Genomic DNA, 27,834 nt, shown 5'->3' with positions numbered 1-27,834 from the left:
AAACAGTGATAAGTTTTACTAGAAGCATTTTTGTCAATACTCAGATGTAATTTATTTATGTGCATTTATATTTTGACTGGAATGTCCCTTTAGGATAAAATGTTATTAGTAGGCAGTTTCTAGGACTGTAATACATGTTATTGTGGCAGACGCACAGAATTTGGGGTGAAATTCTTGACTAGAGTGTTCTAAACATTTGTCTTTTTTCCCCCAGAAAACCCATCAGAGCGCCCTTCAGGTACAACAGAAAGCCGAGGCCATGTTACAAGCCAATCATTACGACATGGACATGATCAGGGATTGTGCAGAAAAAGTGGCTTCTCACTGGCAACAATTAATGCTAAAAATGGAAGATCGTTTGAAGCTTGTCAACGCCTCTGTGGCATTTTACAAAACCTCAGAACAGGTACTTCACTTTCACTGGTGTTACAAATAAAACTTTATATTCTTTGATAATTCTGTGCCATTGGATCTGCTATTGAATATATATTGAAATGCATAGTGTGTTAACACATCAGTATCTGAGTGATGCGCTGAATCCATATATTTATGGTTCAGCCAAATACCAAGACATCTAAGAAAAAATAAAAATATTTTACCCACTTTAATACCCTATTCAAATTTAAAAAAACTATTGGGAATGTTATTAAAAATGAAAATGATAGCTGATTATGTCCTTTTACCAGTGGGTGCAAAAAATATTTGACTAAATATACTTTGCTGTATAATGACTGTTCTCTTGCAGGTTTAGAGTTAAGTCAATTATCTTACAAGATGTATTATTATTTAAAGGGCCACTCAATGCAGAAGAATTACTGTACATACTTAACACAAGTACATAATAAAAATAAGCACTAGTTTTCTTTCTGACAAATTTATTTTTTCTCCCATTTTCTGGCCCCCTGTATCATGTGACAGACATCAGCCAATCACAGACTAGTATACTAGAAGTCTAGAACAGAAATAGTAGTATGAATTTTACACTACAAAAGGCGCGTACATAAATAGCATCCAACAACTCTCATGTAAGGAGTATGTGAAAGTGACAAGAAGGTGGATAAAAATGAACTTTTATTAAAGTACAGTTAAAAAAATAGTACCCTTTAAAAACACAAGACAGACATATGCAGCTAGTCATAGATGTGATCACCAGTAAGTTCAGTAATTAGACTGGTTACCTGGTGACTCTCATAAATCAAAGGAATGCTTCTTGACCACAAAGTAACCAAGGGTAGGGATAATGGATAAATATCTAAGAAGGCCAATGTATAGAGGCACTAAGATAGCAAGAAAAATGAACTATCACAACTACCCCGGAATAGAGAGGGTGGGAAGGTGACCGACAGTGCTGGTAGATAAGTAGTACAAAATAAGTTCAGCCACTGGCGAGTGGTCAGGGCTAATGGTGGTTATAGGTATATTACATATTGTGGTTGCACAAGCGTTACTAAAACTTCCCACAATCAAAGCTCAAAGACAACTCGAATAGGAGAACAATGTTAGGGCCAATCATGTGCTAATTACACTTTATGTAATATACCTATAACCACCATTAGCCCTGACCACTCGCCAGTACCTGAACTTATTTTGTACTACTTATCTACCAGCACTGTTGGTCACCTTCCCACCCTCTCTGTTCCGGGGTAGTTGTGATAGTTCATTTTTTTGCTATCTTAGTGCCTCTATACATTGGCCTTCTTAGATATTTATCCATTATCCCTACCCTTGGTTACTCTGTGGTCAAGAAGCATTCCTTTGATTTATGAGAGTCACCAGGTAACCAGTCTAATTACTGAACTTACTGGTGATCAAATCTATGACAAGCTGCATATGTCTGTCTTGTGTTTTAAAAGGGTACTATTGTTTTTAACCATACTTTAATAAAAGTTTATTCCGTGTACAGCACCTTTCCCCTCAGGAATATTAAACCACGATGAGTACTTTATAATACTCCTTAGAGATGTACCATATAGGGGACACTCCCAGGCAGTGCCGTTATTATCTCTGCTTTCCACGTACAGAATAGTATACGTATACCCTGTAAACTTATGCACATGTTCAGTAGGATCGTGTTCCCCAGAAAGTGTGAATATAAAAAGACTGTGCAACATCTGATAATGGAAGCAAATTGGAAAGTGTTTTGAAACTGCATGCAGTATCTGAATAATGAAAGTTTATTTTGGCTCGAGTGTCCCTTTAATGATTTTCTAATTTCCGCTTGTGCACCAACAGAAGTTAGCACATCTCTAGTTATGTTACTTGGTTGTATTGAACCTTAACCCTTTAAGGTCCTTTGTCAGAATATATCCGACAAAGCGTTTTACCGCATGCGGTCAAACGCCAGATATATTTTCCGACATTTCCAATTTTGAATTTCACAGCTAAATAGCGCCATCTATTGGTGACTTGCTATTTAGCTGAGAAATTCAAAAGTGTTGCGCGAAAATTAAATAAAACCTGCCAGCTGCATGTTTTATTTCATTTATAAGACCAGAAAGGGTTAATATACTTTACAATTTAATAAACCCTATAGCTCCGCATTGAAGATATTTTAGCATATTGTTTTCGATGCCTATATCCAACCAATGCCTCTTTAAATGTGATAATACAATGATCTAATTTACTGTCGCATTTTATTATTAAAGAGGCGCTCATTTCAGGCTCTGTGTTTTTAAATCCCTAAGAAGGTTCCACTACCAAGCCATTTCTAATTGTTACCAGTTGCTACATGTGTATGCCCCTTGTGATTGGTTCACTGTCTGTATTCTCAAAAGTGCAGATCCAGAGAATTACTTCAGTTATGTGTTTAACCTCTTTGTAATTAATTAGAGTGTTATTATTAGACTAGAATGCCTATTAGCTTTCTGTATATCTTATCTCTTCTTTGTTTGGTTGATAATTATTTTGGAACCTTTTATAAAATGGACTCCTTTAATTTATGATATTTTGTGAGACATTTATTTACCATTCTGCGTCCATTGTAGTAATGAATTAATGTGTGTTCTATAAACTTCTCATTCTACCTGTGCTTTCATTTTGTTATTTTGTGAAACGCGTCTGCTCTTCTCGTACAGGTGTGTAGTGTTCTGGAAAGCTTGGAGCAGGAATACAAGCGAGAAGAAGATTGGTGTGGTGGAGCCGATAAACTTGGACCCAACTCTGAAACAGACCATGTTACACCTATGATCAGCAAACACCTTGAACAAAAGGAAGCTTTCTTGAAGGTACAAATAATGCTACAGTATAACCCACTGTAAAAATGACCAAGAATCTGACCAGTTCAAATCTATACTCCTCTCTTATTTTGCATGTAGAGCACAAATCCAGGGTTATATGAATTTCTTTATATTGAAAATGATTTTCAAGCTGTTGAAAATAACCATGGTTTTTGTGCTATGTTCATTTAATACAAACCACTATGCTCTCTTGTTCATTTGCAAAATAGAATTCTGAACACTGTGCAGTCTTGGCACCATACAGTATATGCAGCCTCCTGACATAGAACTACAGATATAATAGTTCTGGCCAAACCCTGCAAAGCACGGACCTTGGTGCTGCTTGTTTCTGGGGATTTCTCTCCTTCATTAGCATCTGAATATGATATATTTCATATTTTATTTTTTTTGTATGCAACACTTGCTCCCAGAAGATTGTTGTCTTTACATTCGAAAAGTAATTATTTCTCTTGTAAGGTGTATCCAATCCACAGATCATCCATTACTTGTGGGATATTCTCCTTCCCAACAGGAAGTTGCAAGAGGATCACCCACAGCAGAACTGCTATATAGCTCCTCCCCTAACTGCCATATCCAGTCATTCTCTTGCAACTCTCGACAAGCATGGAGGTAGTAAGAGAGAAGTGGTGAAACGTAGTTGTTTTTTTCTTCAATCAAAAGTTTGTTATTTTTAAATGGTAACGGAGTTGTACTATTTTGTCCCAGGCAGAAAATAGAAGAAGAATCTGCCTGTGATCTCTATGATCTTAGCAGGTTGTAACTAAGATCCATTGCTGTTCTCACACATAACTGAAGAGAGAGGTAACTTCAGCTGGGGAATGGCGTGCAGGTTATCCTGCTATGAGGTATGTGCAGTTAAAAAATTTTTTCTAGAGATGTAAATGCTAGAAAATGCTGCTGATACCAGATTTATGTAAGGTAAGCCTGAATACAGTGATTTAAAAGCGATTGGTATCATGCTTACTTTCAGAGGTAATACTCTTATAGATTTGCAATATAAAACATTTGCTGGAAATGTTTAAGCGTTTTTATATATGCTTTGGTGATAAAACTTTATTTGGGCCTAGTTTTTTTTCCACATGGCTGGCTTAAATTTGCCTAGAAACAGTTTCCTGAGGCTTTCCACTGTTTTAACATGAGTGGGAGGGGCCTAATTTAGCGCTTTATTGCGCAGTAACTTTTACAGACTGAGACATCCAGCTTCCTCCAGGAGTCCCCTGAATGCTATAGGACCTCTCTAAAGGGCTCTTAGGCTTTCCAAAGTCGTTTGTTTGGGAAGGTAGGGCCACAGCAGAGCTGTGGCAGTTTGTTGTGACTGTTAAAAAACGTCTATATCGTTTTTTGAACTAAGGGGTTAATCATCCATTTGCAAGTGGGTGCAATGCTCTGTTAGCTTATTATACACACTGTAAAAATTTCGTTTGATTTACTGCTTTGTTTGTTGTCTACTCTGGACAGAGGAGAGGCCAAAAGGCTTCGGCGACCTCTCTTTCGTTTTGGCTAAGAAGCTTAATCCGCTTAGCTTATGAGACTGCTGGCCAGCAGCCTCCTGAAAGGATTACAGCTCATTCTACTAGAGCTGTGGCTTCCACATGGGCCTTTAAAAATTAGGCTTCTGTTGAACAGATTTGCAAGGCGGCGACTTGGTCTTCGCTTCATACCTTTTCAAAATTCTATAAATTTGATACTTTTGCTTCTTCGGAGGCTATTTTTGGGAGAAAGGTTTTACAGGCAGTGGTACCTTCCGTTTAAGTACCTGCCTTGTCCCTCCCTTCATCCGTGTACTTTAGCTTTGTTATTAGTATCCCACAAGTAATGGATGATCCGTGGACTGGATACACCTTACAAGAGAAAACATAATTTATGCTTACCTGATAAATTTATTTCTCTTGTGGTGTATCCAGTCCACGGCCCGCCCTGTCATTTTAAGGCAGGTATTTTTTAACTTTAAACTACAGTCACCACTGCACCCTATGGTTTCTCCTTTCTCTGTCTTCGGTCGAATGACTGGATATGGCAGTTAGGGGAGGAGCTATATAGCAGCTCTGCTGTGGGTGATCCTCTTGCAACTTCCTGTTGGGAAGGAGAATATCCCACAAGTAATGGATGATCCGTGGACTGTATACACCACAAGAGAAATAAATTTATCAGGTAAGCATAAATTATGTTTTTTTGTCATTTTGAGCAGGGGATGTTTTTTATCCCTAGTCCAGGTAATAAGAGTGAGTAGCTTGCACTGTTGTTGTTTTTTCCGATTGCTAGTATATCAACTCTGTCGTCAGTCTATCTATCCATATTTTAGTATAAAGGTTGCTGTAAATCTTTGTATGTTACAGGTAGATAAAGGTAATATACACAGGCACCTTTAAAGGGCCATAATACCCAAATGTTTAAACACTTGAAAGTGATGCAGCATAGCTGTAAAAAGCTGACTAAAAAATATCACCTGAACATCTCTATGTAAAAAAAAAAAGATATTTTACCTCAAAAATTCCTCAGTAGCCACATCCCATCGTAAAGGACTTCTAAGCAGCAAATCAGTATGTCTGTCCTGGGACAACGGAAGGAGCAAGCTTACGTGCACACTCATCTTATTTCCCTATTCAGTGTAAGGAAGTTTACAATGAAATCTCATGAGAGTTATGTCAAATCTCATGAGATCACAGTAAAAGAGTTCATGACCTCAGCACTGCTGATTGGCTGCTGTTCATTTCTTCATGTTTTTTTTTACCTACAGCTGAGCAGCAGCTGAGTATAACTTTTTACACAGAAGTTGTGAGGTAAAATATCTTCTTTTTTTACATAGAGATGTTCAGGTGATATTTTCCTGTCAGCTTTTTACAGTTGTACAGCATCAGTTTCAAGTGATTTAGCATATGAGTATTATGTCCCTTTAAGTATTAATTTCTTTCATCTATAACACTGCCTACCAACTTTTTGGAGCTAATTTTTTGTAGACTTACGTAAATGCTTAATTGGATTTATTATAAATTAAGTATGTTAGAATAACCCAGTTTGTTCATTACTCTAAGTCTTTAATATTGTATTGATTTATTTTAAATATATTTTAATTATTTATTTTGCCCCCTTTTTATAATTTAAATCTCAAAATAGTGACTTTTTAAATTCTGTGAATTGGAAGCAGTGGGGTCGCCATGGGGGGCAGTAGCCCCCAAACATCATGGATGGCCCCCTAACAGTGGCTTCCCAGCACCACTCTGCCCAGACCCTGCAGCAGTTCCAGCCCATTCCAAGTCCCAATTCCACCCATGAAACACCCGGTAACACCAGTGATACACCCAGTCTTGGCCCTCCCGTTAAGACCACGCCAACAAAAGACATGTGGGCCACCTGGAAGCTCCCCCCCCCCATGAGGACATCCTGGAGACGCCATTGATTGGAAATACACATGGCCGTCCTCACCCCCCCCCCCCAACCCTGTTACATATGTGTCCCTAATTGGCCTCAGCAGAGATAAGATAAGAACTGGAAAACAATAAAGATTTTGCTAAAAACAATACAGTGGCTAGCTGTGTATGCTCCTTTTATGTGTTTATTCTAAAACTGCAATAGATTTTAAAAATGCTCCGGTTCAGATGAGAGAAATGATTACAATTGACTTTCTGTTGCTATGTTACCAATACTGTAATGTAAAAAGTGTGATACAATATAAAAAAAACTGTAGTTTGGTAAAAAAAGAAAAAGAATACATTAGTACAAGAATTGTAGAGTCTCATTGATACCTCCTTGTTTTGCCTACAATTGCGCTTATCCCACACTCTTGAGAGGCCAAAAAGCAAATTCTTTAACCAGCAAATGCGGCAAATCAAATAGCTGGTTTAAGTAATTTGCAGCATATTGTTTTTGCCCTCTCTAGGAAGTGTGGAACAAAGCACAATTTTTATACAAAAACAAGGCGCTTAATGTCCCTTTCAAGGTCTGAAGTGAGGAAAAAGCCACTTACTACTGACAGCTCTTAACTTCCATTAATATATTGTTCTTTCTTCTCCCTTTTTTCACTTGTTTTTCCTTCTAGGCCTGTACATTGGCCCGAAGAAATGCTGATGTTTTCTTGAAGTATTTGCATAGGAATAGTGTGAATATGCCAGGAATGGTCACCCACGTAAAAGCTCCCGAACAACAAGTGAAAAGTAAGTGCATGTACAGATTTGTAATGTATTGTGTGGTGGTGCTGAAAGGGACAGTCTACACAAAAATTGTTATTGTTTAAAAAGATAGATAATGCCTTTACTGCCCATTCCCTAGCTTTGCACAACCAACATTGTTAGATTAATATACTTTATAACATTTAAACCTCTAAATGTCTGCCTGTTTCAAAGGCTCTATAGACAGCCTCTTAATCACATGCTTTTGTATTTGCTTTTCACAACAGGAGACTGATAGTTCATGTGGGCCATATAGATAACAATGTGTTCACGGCTGAGGAGTTATTTAAGAGTTAGCACAACACAGTACTAAATGCAACTCAATAGATTGTAAATAGTCACAGTCATGTGATCAGGGAGCTGTTAGAAGATGCTCAGATACAAGGTAATCACAGAGGCAAAAAGTATATTAATATAACTGTTGGTTGTGCAAAACTGGGGAATGGGTAATAAAGGGATTATCTTTTAAAACAATAAAAATTGCTGATGAAACAACATTATTATCAGTGCAGGAATAATACTAATCTGTAGAACATTTGCTTGTGTAGTGGTTTCATTTGCACATCTGTACCATATAAGTCATCATTATTCTCAAATTGATTACCAATTGTTCTAATATCACCAGATTTAGATACCTGACCTATTTTGAATTAAAATAGTCCAGGGTTCTTCAAATCACAGTCATTCAATTTAAACCATTATATTTATGTAAAGGTGGTGAAAATCTTTGTCTGATCGGTTAAGATTTCAAGGTTAACGGTGTCAAGTTTATATACTGCATTTTTCTTCTTTTTCAAGATATTTTAAATGAACTATTTCAAAGGGAAAACAGGGTTCTTCATTATTGGACGTTGAGGAAAAGACGTTTAGACCACTGCCAGCAATATGTGGTCTTTGAAAGAAGTGCGAAACAGGTAAGATCCCTGATAAGTGAGCTATGCATTCTAAAAGCTAAACAGAATATAATACTCGAGTAAAGCAGGCAAATGTAATAATCAGATTTTTTAAAATATACTGTAAAATATAATGTATAATAGTTATACTGTAAATATATTTTACTGTAATAAAAGTAAGTTTTCACTTTCATATAAATACTAGTTAGTGACCTATTAAATAAATGGACATTCTTGTGTAAAAATAAACTGCAAAGTTTTGTTAGAGGCCTTTGTTTTTAAACAGACAACAACAAAAACTGCAGTAAAATTATGCTATAGCTGGGATAGTTTTATTATTTAATTATTGATTTCCTCTATCTAGGTGTATAACCCCCTGCAAAGAATTAAAGGGACATTTAAGCCAAAATTGGAATCCACATGGATGCATTTCAGTTTTGTAGTATACATGTTCTAGCAGAAATGCTTCTAATAAAAGCTATAGCTGTTTCAAAAGTGTATTTAGGTATGCACCGTGCACCAGTATTTTAATCACAGCACTTTATCAGACAGCCTAAGGTGCTTGTACCATCTGGTAATTACTCAATTTGTTAATTGCTGACATGATACAAGCCCCACTGGCGCTTTAAGCAGCTGCAATATTTAAAGGGGACACTGAACCCAATTTGTGATTCAGATAGAGCATGCAATTTTAAGCAACTTTCTAATTTACTCCTATTATCAATTTTTCTTCGTTCTCTTGCTATCTTTATTCGAAAAAGAAGGCATCTAAGCTAAGGAGCCAGGCAAATTTTGGTTCAGACCCTGGGCAGCACTTGTCTATTGGTGAGTGAATTTATCCACAATCAGCAAGAACAACCCAGGTTGTTCACAAAAATGGGCCGGCATCTAAACTTACATTCTTGATTTCTTTCATGTAATTAGCAAGAGTCCATGAGCTAGTGACGTATGGGATATACATTCCTACCAGGAGGGGCAAAGTTTCCCAAACCTCAAAATGCCTATAAATACACCCCTCACCACACCCACAAATCAGTTTTACAAACTTTGCCTCCTATGGAGGTGGTGAAGTAAGTTTGTGCTAGATTCTACGTTGATATGCGCTCCGCAACAGGTTGGAGCCCGGTTTTCCTCTCAGCGTGCAGTGAATGTCAGAGGGATGTGAGGAGAGTATTGCCTATTTGAATGAAATGATCTCCTTCTACGGGGTCTATTTCATAGGTTCTCTGTTATCGGTCGTAGAGATTCATCTCTTACCTCCCTTTTCAGATTGACGATATACTCTTATATATATACCATTACCTCTGCTGATTTTCGTTTCAGTACTGGTTTGGCTTTCTACAACATGTAGACGAGTGTCCTGGGGTAAGTAAGTCTTATTTTCTGTGACACTCTAAGCTATGGTTGGGCGCTTTTTTTTATAAAGTTCTAAATATATGTATTCAAACATTTATTTGCCTTGACTCAGGATGTTCAACATTCCTTATTTTCAGACAGTCAGTTTCATATTTGGGATGATGCATTTGAATCAATCATTTTTTCTTACCTTAAAAAATTTGACTTTTTCCCTGTGGGCTGTTAGGCTCGCGGGGGCTGAAAATGCTTCATTTTATTGCGTCATTCTTGGCGCAGACTTTTTTGGCGCAAAAAATCTTTTCTGTTTCCGGCGTCATACGTGTCGCCGGAAGTTGCGTCATTTTTTGACGTTCTTTTGCGCCAAAAATGTCGGCGTTCCGGATGTGGCGTCATTTTTGCCGCCAAAAGCATTTAGGCGCCAAATAATGTGGGCGTCTTATTTGGCGCTAAAAAAAAATATGGGCGTCGCTTTTGTCTCCACATTATTTAAGTCTCATTTTTCATTGCTTCTGGTTGCTAGAAGCTTGTTCTTTGGCATTTTTTCCCATTCCTGAAACTGTCATTTAAGGAATTTGATCAATTTTGCTTTATATGTTGTTTTTTCTCTTACATATTGCAAGATGTCTCATGCTGCATCTGAGCCAGAAGATACTTCAGGAAAATCGCTGCCTGGTGCTGGAACTACCAAAGCTAAGTGTATCTGCTGTAAACTTTTGGTAGCTGTTCCTCCAGCTGTTGTTTGTATTAAATGTCATGACAAACTTGTTAATGCAGAAATTATTTCCTTTAGTATAATACCATTACCTGTTGCAGTTCCATCAACATCTAATGTTCAGAGTGTTCCTGATAACATAAGAGATTTTGTTTCTGAATCTATTAAGAAGGCTATGTCTGTTATTCCTCCTTCTAGTAAACATAAAAAGTCTTTTAAAACTTCTCTTTATCCAGATGAATTTTTAAATGAACATCATCATTCTGATTCTAATGATTCTTCTGGTTCAGAGGATTCTGTTTCAGAGGTTGATGCTGATAAAGCTTCATATTTATTTTAAATGGAATTTATTCGTTCTTTACTTAAAGAAGTACTAATTGCTTTAGAAATTGAGGATTCTGGTCCTCTTGATACTAAATCTAAACGTTTAGACAAGGTCTTTAAATCTCCTGTAGTTATTCCAGAAGTTTTTCCTGTTCCTGGTGCTATTTCTGAAGTAATTTCCAGGGAATGGAATAATTTGGGTAATTCATTTACTCCTTCTAAACGTTTTAAGCAATTATATCCTGTGCCGTCTGACAGATTAGAGTTTTGGGACAAAATCCCTAAAGTTGATGGGGCTATCTCTACCCTTGCTAAACGTACTACTATTCCTACGGCAGATGGTACTTCCTTTAAGGATCCTTTAGATAGGAAAATTGAATCCTTTCTAAGAAAAGCTTATTTGTGTTCAGGTAATCTTCTTAGACCTGCTATATCTTTGGCGGATGTTGCTGCAGCTTCAACTTTTTGGTTGGAAACTTTAGCGCAACAAGTAACAGATCATGATTCTCATAACATTATTATTCTTCTTCAACATGCTAATAATTTTATCTGTGATGCCATTTTTGATATTATCAGAGTTGATGTCAGGTTTATGTCTCTAGCTATTTTAGCTAGAAGAGCTTTATGGCTTAAAACTTGGAATGCTGATATGTCTTCTAAATCGACTCTACTTTCCCTTTCTTTCCAGGGTAATAAATTATTTGGTTCTCAGTTGGATTCTATTATCTCAACTGTTACTGGTGGGAAAGGAACTTTTTTACCACAGGATAAAAAATCTAAGGGTAAAAACAGGGCTAATAATCATTTTCGTTCCTTTCGTTTCAACAAAGAACAAAAGCCTGATCCTTCATCCTCAGGAGCAGTTTCAGTTTGGAAACCATCTCCAGTCTTGAATAAATCCAAGCCTTCTAGAAAAGCAAAGCCAGCTTCTAAGTCCACATGAAGGTGCGGCCCTCATTCCAGCTCAGCTGGTAGGGGGCAGATTACGTTTTTTCAAAGAAATTTGGATCAATTCTGTTCACAATCTTTGGATTCAGAACATTATTTCAGAAGGGTACAGAATTGGTTTCAAGATAAGACCTCCTGCAAAGAGATTCTTTCTTTCCCGTGTCCCAGTAAACCCAGCGAAAGCTCAAGCATTTCTGAAATGTGTTTCAGATCTAGAGTTGGCTGGAGTAATTATGCCAGTTCCAGTTCTGGAACAGGGGCTGGGGTTTTATTCGAATCTCTTCATTGTACCAAAGAAGGAGAATTCCTTCAGACCAGTTCTGGATCTAAAAATATTGAATCGTTATGTAAGGATACCAACATTCAAAATGGTAACTGTAAGGACTATCCTGCCTTTTGTTCAACAAGGGCATTATATGTCTACAATAGATTTACAGGATGCATATCTGCATATTCCGATTCATCCAGCGCACTATCAGTTTCTGAGATTCTCTTTCCTAGACAAGCATTACCAGTTTGTGGCTCTGCCGTTTGGCCTAGCAACAGCTCCAAGAATTTTTACAAAAGTTCTCGGTGCCCTTCTATCTGTAATCAGAGAACAGGGTATTGTGGTATTTCCTTATTTGGACGATATCTTGGTACTTGCTCAGTCTTCACATTTAGCAGAATTTCATACGAATCGACTTTTGTTGTTTCTTCAAAATCATGGTTGGAGGATCAATTCACTAAAAAGTTCATTGATTCCTCAGACAAGGGTAACCTTTTTGGGTTTCCAGATAGATTCAGTGTCCATGACTCTGTCTTTGACAGACAAGAGACGTCTAAAATTGATTTCAGCTTGTCGAAACCTTCAGTCACAATCATTCCCTTCGGTAGCCTTATGCATGGAAATTCTAGGTCTTATGACTGCTGCATCGGACGAGATCCCCTTTGCTCGTTTTCACATGTGACCTCTTCAGCTCTGTATGCTGAACCAATGGTGCAGGGATTACACAAAGATATCTCAATTAATATCTTTAAAACCGATTGTACAACACTCTCTGACGTGGTGGACAGATCACCATCGTTTAGTTCAGGGGGCTTCTTTTGTTCTTCCAACCTGGACTGTAATTTCAACAGATGCAAGTCTTACAGGTTGGGGAGCTGTGTGGGGGTCTCTGACAGCACAAGGGGTTTGGGAATCTCAGGAGGTGAGATTACGATCAATATTTTGGAACTCCGTGCAATTTTCAGAGCTCTTCAGTCTTGACCTCTTCTGAAGAGAGAATCGTTCATTTGTTTTCAGACAGACAATGTCACAACTGTGGCATACATCAATCATCAAGGAGGGACTCACAGTCCTCTGGCTATGAAAGAAGTATCTCGAATTCTGGTTTGGGCGGAATCCAGCTCCTGTCTAATCTCTGCGGTTCATATTCCAGGAATAGACAATTGGGAAGCGGATTATCTCAGTCGCCAAACGTTGCATCCGGGATAATGGTCTCTTCACCCAGAGGTATTTCTTCAGATTGTTCAAATGTGGGAACTTCCAGAAATAGATCTGATGGCTTCTCATCTAAACAAGAAACTTCCCAGGTATCTGTCCAGATCCCGGGATCCTCAGGCGGAGGCAGTGGATGCATTATCACTTCCTTGGAAGTATCATCCTGCCTATATCTTTCCGCCTCTAGTTCTTCTTCCAAGAGTAATCTCCAAGATTCTGAAGGAATGCTCGTTTGTTCTGCTGGTAGCTCCAGCATGGCCTCGCAGGTTTTGGTATGCGGATCTTGTCCGGATGGCCTCTTGCCAACCGTGGACTCTTCCGTTAAGACCAGACCTTCTGTCGCAAGGTCCTTTTTTTCCATCAGGATCTCAAATCCTTAAATTTAAAGGTATGGAGATTGAACGCTTGATTCTTGGTCAAAGAGGTTTCTCTGACTCTGTGATTAATACTATGTTACAGGCTCGTAAATCTGTATCTAGAGAGATATATTATAGAGTCTGGAAGACTTATATTTCTTGGTGTCTTTCTCATCATTTTTCCTGGCATTCTTTTAGAATTCCGAGAATTTTACAGTTTCTTCGGGATGGTTTAGATAAAGGTTTGTCCGCAAGTTCCTTGAAAGGTCAAATCTCTGCTCTTTCTGTTCTTTTTCACAGAAAGATTGCTAATCTTCCTGATATTCATTGTTTTGTACAAGCCTTGGTTCGTATAAAACCTGTCATTAAGTCAATTTCTCCTCCTTGGAGTTTGAATTTGGTTCTGGGGGCTCTTCAAGCTCCTCCGTTTGAACCTATGCATTCATTGGACATTAAATTACTTTCTTGGAAAGTTTTGTTCCTTTTGGCCATATCTTCTGCCAGAAGAGTCTCTGAATTGTCTGCTCTTTCTTGTGAGTCTCCTTTTCTGATTTTTCATCAGGATAAGGCAGTGTTGCGAACTTCTTTTGAATTTTTACCTAAGGTTGTGAATTCCAACAACATTAGTAGAGAAATTGTAGTTCCTTCATTATGCCCTAATCCTAAGAATTCTAAGGAGAAATCATTGCATTCTTTGGATGTTGTTAGAACTTTGAAATATTATGTTGAAGCTACTAAGAATTTCCGAAAGACTTCTAGTCTATTTGTCATCTTTTCCGGTTCTAGAAAAGGCCAGAAAGCTTCTGCCATTTCTTTGGCATCTTGGTTGAAATCTTTAATTCATCATGCCTATGTTGAGTCGGGTAAAACTCCGCCTCAGAGGATTACAGCTCATTCGACTAGGTCAGTTTCTACTTCCTGGGCGTTTAAGAATGAAGCTTCGGTTGATCAGATTTGCAAAGCAGCAACTTGGTCTTCTTTGCATACTTTTACTAAATTCTACCATTTTGATGTGTTTTCTTCTTCTGAAGCAGTTTTTGGTAGAAAAGTACTTCAGGCAGCTGTTTCAGTTTGAATCTTCTGCTTATGTTTTCATTTAAACTTTATTTTGGGTGTGGATTATTTTCAGCAGGAATTGGCTGTCTTTATTTTATCCCTCCCTCTCTAGTGACACTTGCGTGGAAAGATCCACATCTTGGGTAGTCATTATCCCATACGTCACTAGCTCATGGACTCTTGCTAATTACATGAAAGAAAACATAATTTATGTAAGAACTTACCTGATAAATGCATTTCTTTCATATTAGCAAGAGTCCATGAGGCCCACCCTTTTTTTGTGGTGGTTATGATTTTTTTGTATAAAGCACAATTATTCCAATTCCTTATTTTTTATGCTTTCGCACTTTTTTCTTATCACCCCACTTCTTGGCTATTCGTTAAACTGATTTGTGGGTGTGGTGAGGGGTGTATTTATAGGCATTTTGAGGTTTGGGAAACTTTGCCCCTCCTGGTAGGAATGTATATCCCATACGTCACTAGCTCATGGACTCTTGCTAATATGAAAGAAATGAATTTATCAGGTAAGTTCTTACATAAATTATGTTTTTCAAATAAAGATACCAAGAGAATGAAGAAAATTTGATAATAGGAGTAAATTAAAAAGTTGCTTAAAATTGCATGCTCTATCTGAATCACGAAAGGAAAAAATTGGGTTCAGTGTCCCATTAAAATGCTGGTGCACTAAGAATAGCTAGATATGGTTCATGTGCTCATGAAGAGAGAAATCTTAACACTAAAACAGTGATACCTTTTACTAGAAGCATTTTAGCCAATACATGTATATTGCAAATGTGTTTCTATTCAAATATGTAATTCATCTATGTGCATTTAAATTTTGACCAGAATGTTACTTTAAAGTCTGTTCCAGAGTAGCAACGCACTGCCAATTCTAAGACAAACATGGCTGATGTTGGTGGCTATATACATATACCATAGCTATTGTTAGCCCTGGATCATTAGGGTACAACTTTGCTGTATCTGACTTTAACCCCTGCAAAAAGGTTTTTGGTAAGCAATACAAACATTCTCTTAAAGGGACTGTCTACTTGATTTTGTTATTGATTAAAACGATAGATAACACCTTTACTACCCATTCCCCAGCTTTGCATAACCAACATTATCATCTTAATATATTTTATAACCTTTTAAGTTTGCCTGTTTCTGAGACCCTGCAGGCTGCCCCCATATCTATGTGCTTTTCATTATCTTTTTAAAACTTGCACAACAGCCAGACAGCGGTAGCTCATTGCCATATAGATATTATGCTCACTCCTGTGGTGTTATTTATGAATCAGCACTGATTGGCTAAAATGCAAGTCTGTCAAAAGAACTGAGATAAGGGGCAGTATGCAGAGTATTTGATATAAGGTAATTACAGTGGGTAATAAAGGGATTATCTTTCTTTTTAAACAATACACATTTTCAAGTAGACTATCCCTTTAATGCATTTATGCTTTATGTCCCTTCAAACAAATTCCTTTTTATTTTTATTATCATGTGGTCTACATAGGGGTTTAATACATATTCAATAAGTTTCTTGTGCAATGCCACCCCCTTCTCCCATGCAACCAAACGCACTAGAGCAGGGCATGTTAATCGCCCTGAACGAGTGAGTGCCTGAGTGATTGATCTTGACACTTTTGAGGTGGCAGAGAGGAAAAAAGCAGTTTCTGCTTCTTAAATATGTGGAGCGGGTTGGCTTAATATTCCCAAAGTCATTAATTTATGAAATGTAAAAAATGCCATCCTGCCTTTAGACAGTTCCTGTCAAATAATAATGTACCCCCAAAAATGTACATAACAAGCTTATGTCAAGTCAGCAAATTCATGCATCTGGATTTCAGGGTTCTAGTCTTGCATTGGGACAGTCCTGCAGTTTCCAGGACACGTTGGGAGGTTTCATTTTATAATATGCTATCTTAAAGGGAACACTTTGCTTAAAGGGATAGAAAAGTCAAAATTGAACTTGCATGATTCAGATAGAGCATGGAATTTTAAGCCACTTTTAAATTCATTTCTATTTTCAAATGTTCTTCATTCTCTTGGTATCCCTTGTTGAAAAAGAATATGCACATATCTCACACTAGTGGGAGCTGGCAGCTTATTGGTGCTGCACATATTTGTCTCTTGTGATTGATTGACTAACTAGATGTGTCCAGCTAACTGCCTGTAGTGTAATGCTGTTCGTTCAGCAAAGGATAACAAGAGAATGAAACAAATTTGATTATAGAAGTAAATTGAAAAGTTGTTTGTAATTGTATATTCTATCCAAATCATGAAAGAACATTTTTGAGTTTCCTGTCCCTTTAATGTATGTTTTTACTAATGTATATCATTACACCTCAGGTAAAATTTCTTGACTTATTAATTTTGATTAAATATTGTATAGTGGTTTATTTGCTTTCTTGATGTGTTTAGGCCCTGGAGTGGATCCATGACAATGGAGAGTTTTACCTGTCCACACATACCTCCACTGGCTCCTCTATCCAACACACTCAAGAGCTGTTAAAAGAACATGAAGAATTTCAGATAACAGCAAAGGTAAAGTGACGTTCCCTAGTAACTCGTTGTTAGTAGTAAGACATTGCAATGACAAGACATAAACAGTTATATTAAACGTTTTCAAATACATTTTACATTTATACATTGCATAGTTAATCATGTTGGTATTGTCAACACAAGACTTTTAGAAAAAATGTTGCTCTATATTTACACTTCATTATAGGCTAAAACTGAGTGTTAATGTATAACTGTAGTCTATCATCCCTTTAAGTAACTGTTAATATGTATAACAGTCTGTTTCATTGTTGTAATGAACAGCACTAATCAGTGACTTATAATTAATAGAATGTATTGCAATATGTATTATTCATCCTTTTAAATAGATTTGACCTTTTATACTGCATTTGTTTCACATCCCTGCAAGGAGGCTGTGGCTTCTGCAGGAAGGTTAATCTAACTGTATGACATAAAACTTCTAGAGAACCATGAGCTGGCTAACTTTTAATTGAAATAGACTACATAACGGGGTCAGAATTACTCACGCTCAGATTAGTCAGTATGTAACCTACATTTCAAAGATGTCCGCTCCCTTATCACACTAAGGGCAGGGGCTACACTGAGTAAGTAGGTTGTTCCCTGTTTTTTTTACACAATCTGTTTTTTATGTTTACTTTGATTTAACATATTTGTTTTTACCAATGGAGCACTGTTTTTTAATATCCATTTAAAGTGACATCAAACTATGTAAACCAAAAAAATAATTGGATTTTGAGACGAAAAGTAGGCTGGTGTTTTTCCCTATAATTTAGTAGAAAGCTATCAATGAATATATATTTCTCTTGTTAAGTGTAGTCAGTCCACGGGTCATCCATTACTTATGGGATCATATCTCTTCCCCAACAGGAAGTTGCAAGAGGATCACCCAAGCAGAGCTGCTATATAGCTCCTCCCCTCACATGTCATATCCAGTCATTCTCTTGCAACCTAACTAAAGATAGGTCGTTGTGAGAGGTCTGTGGTGTTTTTAAACTTAGTTTATTTCTTCAATCAAAAGTTTGTTATTTTAAATGGCACCGGAGTGTGCTGTTTGTTCTCAGGCAGCATTAGAAGAAGAATCTGCCTGCGTTTTCTATGATCTTAGCAGACGTAACTAAGATCCACTGGCTGTTCTCACACATTCTGAGGAGTGAGGTAACTTCAGAAAAGAGGAATAGCATGCAGGGCCCCCCTGCAAACGAGGTATGTACAGTAAATTATTTTTCTAAGGAATGGAATTGACTGAGAAAATACTGCTAATACCAATGTAATGTAAGTTCAGCCTTAAATGCAGTGGTAGCGACTGGTATTAGGCTGATGAGTGTGTGTACACTGAAGTATTTTTCTAGGGAATGGAATTTGACTCAGAAAATACTGTTAATACTGAAGTAATGTATGAGCCTTAACTGCAGTAAAAGTGACTGGTAGCAGGCTTATTAATAACACTTCATAGCTTTTAAAATGTATGTTCAAAACGTTTACTAGCATGTTAATCGTTTTTTGTGAGGTACTTGGTGATAAAACTTATTGGGGCATGATTTTTACCACATGGCTATCTTTGTTTTCTGCATAGAAACAGTTAACTGAGCTTCCCCACTGTTGTAATATGAGTGGGAGGGGCCTATTTTAGCGCTTTTTTGCGCAGTAAAAATTCAGTCACAATCTTCCTACTTCATCCTCCATGATCCAGGACGTCTCTAGAGAGCTCAGGGGTCTTCAAAATTCATTTTGAGGGAGGTAATCAGTCACAGCAGACCTGTGACAGTGTGTTTGACTGTGATAAAAACGTTAATTATTAAATTGTTATCCGTTTTTGGGTATTAAGGGGTTAATCATCCTGTTGCTGGTGGGTGCAATCCTTTGCTAACTTAATACATTTACTGTGAAAATTTGGTTGCTATAACTAATTTGGTTCATTGTTATTTCAACTGTGACAGCTTTTTGTGCTTCTTAAAGGCGCAGTAGCGTTTTTTATATTGCTTGTAAATTTATTTGAAAGTATTTTCCAAGCTTGCTAGTCTCATTGCTAGTCTGTTTAAACATGTCTGACACAGATGAATCTCTTTGTTCACTATGTTTGAAGGCCAATGTGGAGCCCCATAGAAATTTGTGTACTAAATGCATTGATGTCACTTTAAATAAAAGTCAATCTTTACATGTAAAGAAATTATCACCAGACAACGAGGGGGAAGTTATGCCGACTAACTCTCCTCACGTGTCAGTACCTTCGCCTCCCGCTCAGGAGGTGCGTGATATTGTGGCGCCAAGTACATCAGAGAGGCCCATACAAATCACTTTGCAAGACATGGCTACTGTTATGACAGAAGTATTATCTAAATTGCCAGAATTAAGAGGCAAGCGCGATTGCTCTGGGTTAAGGACAGACTGCGCTGATGATGGGAGAGCCATGTCCGATACTGCGTCACAATTTGCAGAACATGAGGACGGAGAGCTTCATTCTGTGGGTGACGGATCTGATCCAGGGAGACTGGATTCAGAGATTTCTAATTTTAAATTTAAGCTTGAGAACCTCCGCGTATTGCTAGGGGAGGTATTAGCGGCTCTGAATGATTGTAACACGGTTGCAATTCCAGAGAAATTATGTAGGCTGGATAGATACTATGCGGTACCGGTGTGTACTGACGTTTTTCCTATACCTAAGAGACTTACAGAAATTATTAGCAAGGAGTGGGATAGACCCGGTGTGCCCTTTTCCCCCCCTCCTATATTTAGGAAAATGTTTCCAATAGACGCCACCACATGGGACTTATGGCAGACGGTCCCTAAGGTGGAGGGAGCAGTTTCTACTTTGGCTAAGCGTACCACTATCCCGGTGGAGGATAGTTGTGCCTTTTCAGATCCAATAGATAAAAAATTAGAAGGTTACCTTAAGAAAATGTTTGTTCAACAAGGTTTTATCTTACAGCCCCTTGCATGCATTGCGCCTGTCACTGCTGCGGCGGCATTCTGGTTTGAGTCTCTGGAAGAGGCCATTCGCACAGCTCCATTGGATGAAATTATGAACAAGCTTAAAGCACTTAAGCTAGCTAACGCATTTGTTTCTGATGCCGTCGTACATTTAACCAAACTTACGGCTAAGAACTCCGGATTCGCCATCCAAGCGCGCAGAGCGCTATGGCTTAAATCCTGGTCAGCTGACGTGACTTCTAAATCTAAATTGCTTAATATTCCTTTCAAAGGGCAGACCTTATTCGGGCCCGGCTTGAAAGAAATTATCGCTGACATTACGGGAGGTAAGGGCCATGCTCTGCCTTAGGACAGGGCCAAATCAAAGGCCAAACAGTCTAATTTTCGTGCCTTTCGTAACCTCAAGGCAGGAGCAGCATCAACTTCCTCCGCTCCAAAACAGGAAGGAGCTGTTTCTCGTTACAGACAGGGCTGGAAAACTAACCAGTCCTGGAACAAGGGCAAGCAGGCCAGAAAACCTGCTGCTGCCCCTAAGACAGCATGAAGAGAGGGCCCCCTATCCGGAAACGGATCTAGTGGGGGGCAGACTTTCTCTCTTTGCCCAGGCTTGGGAAAGAGATGTCCAGGATCCCTGGGCGTTGGAGATCATATCTCAGGGATATCTTCTGGACTTCAAAGCTTCTCCTCCACAAGGGAGATTTCATCTTTCAAGGTTCTTCAAACCAAATAAAGAAAGAGGCGTTTCTACGCTGTGTACAAGACCTCTTACTAATGGGGGTGATCCACCCAGTTCCGCGGACGGAACACGGGCAAGGATTCTATTCAAATCTATTTGTGGTTCCCAAGAAAGAGGGAACCTTCAGACCAATCTTGGACTTAAAAATCCTAAACAAATTCCTAAGTGTTCCATCATTCAAAATGGAAACTATTCGAACCATCCTACCCATGATCCAAGAGGGTCAGTACATGACCACAGTGGACTTAAAGGATGCCTACCTTCACATACCGATTCACAAGGATCATTATCGGTACCTAAGATTTGCCTTCCTAGACAGGCATTACCAGTTTGTAGCTCTTCCCTTCGGGTTAGCTACGGCTCCAAGAATCTTTACAAAGGTTCTGGGCTCACTTCTGGCGGTACTAAGACCGCGAGGCATAGCGGTGGCTCCGTATCTAGACGACATTCTGATACAAGCGTCAAGTTTTCAAACTGCCAAGTCTCATACAGAGATAGTTCTGGCATTTCTGAGGTCGCATGGGTGGAAGGTGAACGTGGAAAAGAGTTCTCTATTACCACGTACAAGGGTTCCCTTCCTAGGGACTCTTATAGATTCTGTAGAGATAAGAATTTACCTGACGGAGGCCAGGTTATCAAAACTTCTAAATGCTTGCCGTGCCCTTCATTCCATTCCACACCCGTCAGTAGCTCAGTGCATGGAAGTAATCGGCTTAATGGTAGCGGCAATGGACATAGTACCATTTGCGCGCCTGCATCTCAGACCGCTGCAATTGTGCATGCTAAGTCAGTGGAATGGGGATTACTCAGATTTGTCCCCTCGGCTAAATCTGGATCAAGAGACCAGAGAATCTCTTCTATGGTGGCTTTCTCGGTCCCATCTGTCCAAGGGGATGACCTTTCGCAGGCCAGATTGGACGATTGTAACAACAGACGCCAGCCTTCTAGGTTGGGGCGCAGTCTGGAATTCCCTGAAGGCTCAGGGATCATGGACTCAGGAGGAGAAACTCCTCCCAATAAATATTCTGGAGTTAAGAGCAATATTCAATGCTCTTCTAGCTTGGCCTCAGTTAGCAACTCTGAGGTTCATCAGATTTCAGTCGGACAACATCAAGACTGTGGCTTACATCAACCATCAAGGGGGAACCAGAAGTTCCCTAGCGATGTTGGAAGTCTCAAAGATAATTTGCTGGGCAGAGTCTCACTCTTGCCACCTGTCAGCGATCTACATCCCAGGCGTGGAGAACTGGGAGGCGGATTTTCTAAGTCGCCAGACTTTTCATCCAGGGGAGTGGGAACTTCATCCAGAGGTCTTCGCTCAACTGATTCATCGTTGGGGCAAACCAGATCTGGATCTCATGGCGTCTCGCCAGAACGCCAAGCTTCCTTGTTACGGATCCAGGTCCAGGGACCCGGGAGCGGTGCTGATAGATGCTCTGACAGCACCTTGGGTCTTCAACATGGCTTATGTGTTTCCACCATTTCCGATGCTTCCTCGACTGATTGCCAGGATCAAACAGGAGAGAGCATCAGTGATTCTGATAGCGCCTGCGTGGCCACGCAGGACCTGGTATGCAGACCTAGTGAACATGTCGTCCTGACCACCATGGTCTCTGCCTCTGAGGCAGGACCTTCTGATTCAGGGTCCTTTCAACCATCCAAATCTAATTTCTCTGAGGCTGACTGCATGGAGATTGAACGCTTGATTCTATCAAAGCGTGGCTTCTCGGAGTCGGTTATTGATACCTTAATACAGGCTAGGAAACCTGTTACCAGAAGAATTTACCATAAGATATGGCGTAAATATTTATATTGGTGCGAATCCAAGAGTTACTCATGGAGTAAGGTTAGGATTCCTAGGATATTGTCTTTTCTACAAGAGGGTTTAGAAAAGGGCTTATCTGCTAGTTCGTTAAAGGGACAGATTTCTGCTCTGTCTATTCTTCTACACAAACGTCTGGCAGAAGTTCCGGACGTTCAGGCTTTTTGTCAGGCTTTGGCTAGGATTAAGCCTGTGTTTAAGACTGTTGCTCCGCCGTGGAGCTTAAACTTAGTTCTTAACGTTCTGCAAGGCGTTCCATTTGAACCCCTTCATTCCATTGATATCAAGCTGTTATCTTGGAAAGTTCTGTTTTTGATGGCTATTTCCTCGGCTCGAAGAGTCTCTGAGTTATCTGCCTTACATTGTGATTCTCCTTATCTGATTTTTCATTCAGACAAGGTAGTTCTGCGTACTAAACCTGGGTTCTTACCTAAGGTACTTTCTAACAGGAATATCAATCAAGAGATTGTTGTTCCATCATTGTGTCCTAACCCTTCTTCAAAGAAGGAACGACTTTTGCATAATCTGGACGTATTCCGTGCCCTGAAGTTCTATTTGCAGGCAACTAAAGATTGTCGTCAAACTTCTTCCCTGTTTGTCGTTTACTCTGGACAGAGGAGAGGTCAAAAGGCTTCGGCTACCTCTCTCTATTTTTGGCTTCGTAGCATAATACGTTTAGCCTATGAGACTGCTGGACAGCAGCCTCCTGAAAGAATTACAGCTCATTCTACTAGAGCTGTGGCTTCCACCTGGGCCTTTAAAAATGAGGCCTCTGTTGAACAGATTTGCAAGGCTGCAACTTGGTCTTCACTTCACACTTTTTCAAAATTTTACAAATTTGACACTTTTGCTTCTTCGGAGGCTATTTTTGGGAGAAAGGTGCTTCAGGCAGTGGTTCCTGCCTTGTCCCTCCCTTCATCCGTGTACTTTAGCTTTGGTATTAGTATCCCATAAGTAATGGATGACCCGTGGACTGACTACACTTAACAAGAGAAAACATAATTTATGCTTACCTGATAAATTTATTTCTCTTGTAGTGTAGTCAGTCCACGGCCCGCCCTGTCTTTTAAGGCAGATCTAAATTTTAATTAAACTCCAGTCACCACTGCACCCTATGGTTTCTCCTTTCTCGTCTTGTTTCGGTCGAATGACTGGATATGACATGTGAGGGGAGGAGCTATATAGCAGCTCTGCTTGGGTGATCCTCTTGCAACTTCCTGTTGGGGAAGAGATATAATCCCATAAGTAATGGATGACCCGTGGACTGACTACACTACAAGAGAAATAAATTTATCAGGTAAGCATAAATTATGTTATTTAATATATTGAAGTGTCACAGTATTTTATGGACATAATGTCATAATTGACAGACAGAAATTTGGATGTGAAATGAGACATGGAAGATTTAGAGACTAGTATAAATGAGGCAGAGTCCATGCAAGTAGAGAGAGAGAGAGCGAGAGGCCGGGGTAATACAAGGGGGAATGGTAGAGGAGTGTTTACAAATATAAACATACAGAGCTCCAATACCTTTCTGCACCAGTTATAATTTTTTACTGAGTTGCAAACATGTTAGTAATCATAACCAATAAAGTGTTTTTTCTTTTCTAGTAATACATAAATGACCGTGTAGATTTATACCCAATTATGTTTTCTTAAAAAGCTTTGTTTACAAGCTTGATTTGGCTTTTTTCTTTTCCAGCTTTATTACCACGTTATTTTAGTTTATAGAATGACAACGCACTAAAAATAAATAGAAAAACACAGCAACTTGTGTTCCACAAAATAAAAACCTTGTAAACTAAGCAGCTACTTGCTAGATTTATAGTCACACTAGCCACCAAACTAGCCATTTGCTTTGTATGTTTAATATATCCCAGAGGCTATCATAGAGCAGATTTGTTTGTGTTTTCAAGTAAAAAGTCTTAAGCCCAATTCCTAGAAGTCCCTGGAGAGATTTATTGATATAAAATCTGTTTTAGGGAAAAGCTGCCAGGAGCTTAACTGTGGTCACAGAGCAGGTACAGAATGTGCTGCTATAGCTAATGCTTTGTTTAGTAAAATAACAAGACATAAAGAACCCCAATATTGATTTTAGCTGTTTTGTGTAGGTTTACACACTATCCCTGAGCTCTGTGTGTTGGCACTCAATTATTTGAAAGTGTGTTGTGAGTTTTCCTTTAATGGGACATGGAAGTGATTTAAAAAAAAAAAATACACTTGTTCTCATGGTATCTTTTGTTAAAACTTTAATTGAGAGACCATTCCTAGGTAATCTCAGGAGAGTGCACGTGTCCTGAGCACTATATGGCAGCAACAAAAATAATAGTGCTCAAGATATGTGCACACTCAGAAGCCTACTTCAGTATGCTTTAATGGAAATTCAATAAATTCAACATAAGATACCAAGAAAATTGGTAACGTTTATAATAGAAGTAAATTGGACTTTTTTCCACAAAAGTTGTATGCTCTATCTCAGTGCTTCTCAACCACGGTCCTCAAGTACCCCCAACAGGCCAGGTTTTCATTATAGCTGAACCAGTGCACAGGTGAATGAATCAGCTGATCAATAACAGCATGGTTACAAACCTGCGCTCACCCATAAGCTGATTATTTCACCTGTGCACTGGTTCAGCTTTAATGAAAACCTGGCCTTTTGGGGGTGCTTGAAGACCACAGTTGAAAAACACTGCTCTATCTGAATCCTGCCCGTTTATTTTGTATTCCATGTCCCTTTAAGATGAGATACAGCAAAAAAAAAATGTAAAAAATGTATTAAAAAAAACTTTATTTAGCTCTAATGAAGCATGAATTTAAACAAAGGGTTAACCTAGTGTGCATCATTTATATCGGGTTATAATATTATTTGCCAGCTAAGATATATTTTTCCATGCAGTGAACATATATTAAAGGGACACTCAAGTCAAAATTAAACTTTCATTATTCAGACAGAGCATGCAATTTTGAACAACTTTCCAATCTTTTTAAACTTTTTGAGTCACCAGCTCCTACTGAGCATGTGCAAGAATTCACAGAATAAGCGTGTATGCATTTGTGATTGGCTGATGGCTGTCACATGGTATGTGTATGCATTTGTGATTGGCTGATTGCTGTCACATGGTACAGGGGGAGTGGAAATAGACATAACTTTTAAAATTGTCAGAAAAAAAATGTATTACTCATTTGAAGTTCACTTCAGACTAAGTGCTATTTCATTGTCTTGTTATCTTGCATTTGTTGATTATGCAAATCTACTGTGTTGACTGGTCCTTTAAGAAAGCTGTTCTCAAGGTGAGATGAAGTTTGCAAATTGTTTTTCACCTTCAAACATTCAGCAGCATCACACAGCATCCTTTGCCTAAAGCAGTGGCTTCATCTTCTCCTTAAAATCATCTTGTTCAAAAGACGGACTAACATAAAAAAGAAAGATTTTCAAGCGAACCACAAAGAGAATTTTAAATCTCCTATGAAGTGCATATCATTTTCATAGCCATTTTTATTTTGTGGAAAACATATTCATTATTATTCAACTCTTCTATTTCAATGAAAAAATTGATTTGGAAAAATCAAACCGTTTCTTTCCTGTGTGCTTTGTGCTGGTTATAAACAGATTCTTAATAATCATTAAAGGGACTTGGAACCCAAATGTCTTCTTTCATGATTCAGATAGAGAATACAATTAAAAAAAAAAGTTTTGAATTTACTTCAGTTATCAAATTTCTCTTGTTATTCGTTGTTGAAGAGATATCTAGATAGATAGAGTGCACGCCTGGAGCAGTGTTTCTCAACCGCGTTTCTCAAGTACCCCCAACACGCCGGGTTTTCATTATAGCTGAACCAGTGCACAGGTGAAGTAATTAGCTGATTAGTAACACCATAGTTACTAACCTGCTTGAGCCTCATCCATAGGCTGATTATTTCACCTGTGCACTGGTTCAGCTTTAATGAAACCCTGGCCTGTTGGGGGTAGTTGAGGACCGCAGTTGAGAAACAATGGTCTGGAGCACTACATGATAGGAAATAGTTCTGCCATATTGTGCTCTTACTAATGTATAACATTGTTGCAAAACTGCTGCCTTATAGTGCTGCAGACACGAGCACACTCCTGAGCTTACCTTCCTGCTTTTCTACAAAGGATAACATGAAAACAAAGAAAATGCGATAATAGAATTAAAATGGAAAGTTGTGTAAAATTGTATGTTCTATCTGAATCATGAAAGAAAAATAATTCAGGGTTTATGTCCCTTTAACGTTTGAATTATTTGATTAACAGTCAGTATACAAGTGAATACAGAGGTTTGCGATCATGCCAACCAGTGCCCTGTTTTTCAGCGAGAGCTAAAGCTCTTAGAACAAAGCCGCCCTGCCAACAATGATCAGTCCAGAGAATTCTGTCCGACCTTGTTTTTCTTGTTTGTTTTGCTAAAACTGAGAAGTGTAAAAGTTGGCCGGGGTATAGGACGGTGCTATGATTTCATTTCACTTTATGAGGAAAACCGTTTGGAGCATAAACACATTTTCTGTCCCGTTAACACATATTGTGATAGATGTCAGCACATTTTCTCTGCATTGCTATAAAGTTTCCGTAGTACAACATATCTCAGCTTGCTGTCCCCTCTTCCCAGACTCCGGCGCTCAGTGTGGTGTCTGTTAGGAATATAGAAGTGTCGCTTCCTAGAAGGTTTTGGTGCTAGATGGTTTGAGTGTGAATGTAGATGGCTTTGTGGAACGTAAGCCAAACAAAAATAATGCATAGGCTTCACGGCCTATCACCAGTTGCGGATACTGATAAATGGATGTGACAAGTCTTAATCTTATTGAAGTAAAACATTTGTATAGTTTTTAAATAGTAGCTTTAGTTATAGTTTACTTGAAGGGATATTAAACCCAAAATTTTTCTTTCATGATTCAGATAGAGCATGCAATTTTAAGAAACTTTCTAATGTACTCCTATTATCAATTTGTCTTCATTCTCTTGCTATCTTTATTTGAAAATCAGGAATGTATGCTTAAGAGCTGGCCCACCAATCAGCAAGCGCTACGCAGGGTGCTGAATTAAAAAAAAAAAAAAAAAAGACCAACTCCTAAGTTTTACATTCCTGCTTTTTCAAATAAAGATATCAAGAGAATGAAGACAAGTTGATAATATTTGTAAGTTAGAAAGTTGCTTAAAATTGCTTTCTCTATCTGTATCAAGAAAGAAAGAAATGTGGGTTTCATATTCCTTTAAATATGAGGAAATTCCAGTTCCTTATCTTAAATAGTGAGCTATATTTT

General features: G+C 38.5%; 1 protein-coding gene across 6 annotated transcripts in view; it reads left to right on the top strand.

The window, feature by feature from the left end:
- Positions 1 to 27,834, top strand: part of LOC128660571 (triple functional domain protein) — a 763,036-nt gene that overhangs the window by 481,098 nt on the left and 254,104 nt on the right. For all 6 annotated transcript variants that reach the window (XM_053714497.1, XM_053714496.1, XM_053714493.1 and 3 more), the window contains exons 17-21: positions 215 to 406; positions 3,075 to 3,224; positions 7,273 to 7,387; positions 8,201 to 8,316; positions 16,952 to 17,074. In XM_053714497.1, coding sequence (XP_053570472.1) covers positions 215 to 406; positions 3,075 to 3,224; positions 7,273 to 7,387; positions 8,201 to 8,316; positions 16,952 to 17,074 — 696 coding nt within the window. The remainder of the gene's footprint in view (positions 1 to 214; positions 407 to 3,074; positions 3,225 to 7,272; positions 7,388 to 8,200; positions 8,317 to 16,951; positions 17,075 to 27,834) is intronic.

Source organism: Bombina bombina, chromosome 5, assembly GCF_027579735.1.
Source record: "Bombina bombina isolate aBomBom1 chromosome 5, aBomBom1.pri, whole genome shotgun sequence".
Taxonomy (NCBI): domain Eukaryota; kingdom Metazoa; phylum Chordata; class Amphibia; order Anura; family Bombinatoridae; genus Bombina; species Bombina bombina.
This window is presented reverse-complemented; position numbering and strand designations above follow the sequence as displayed.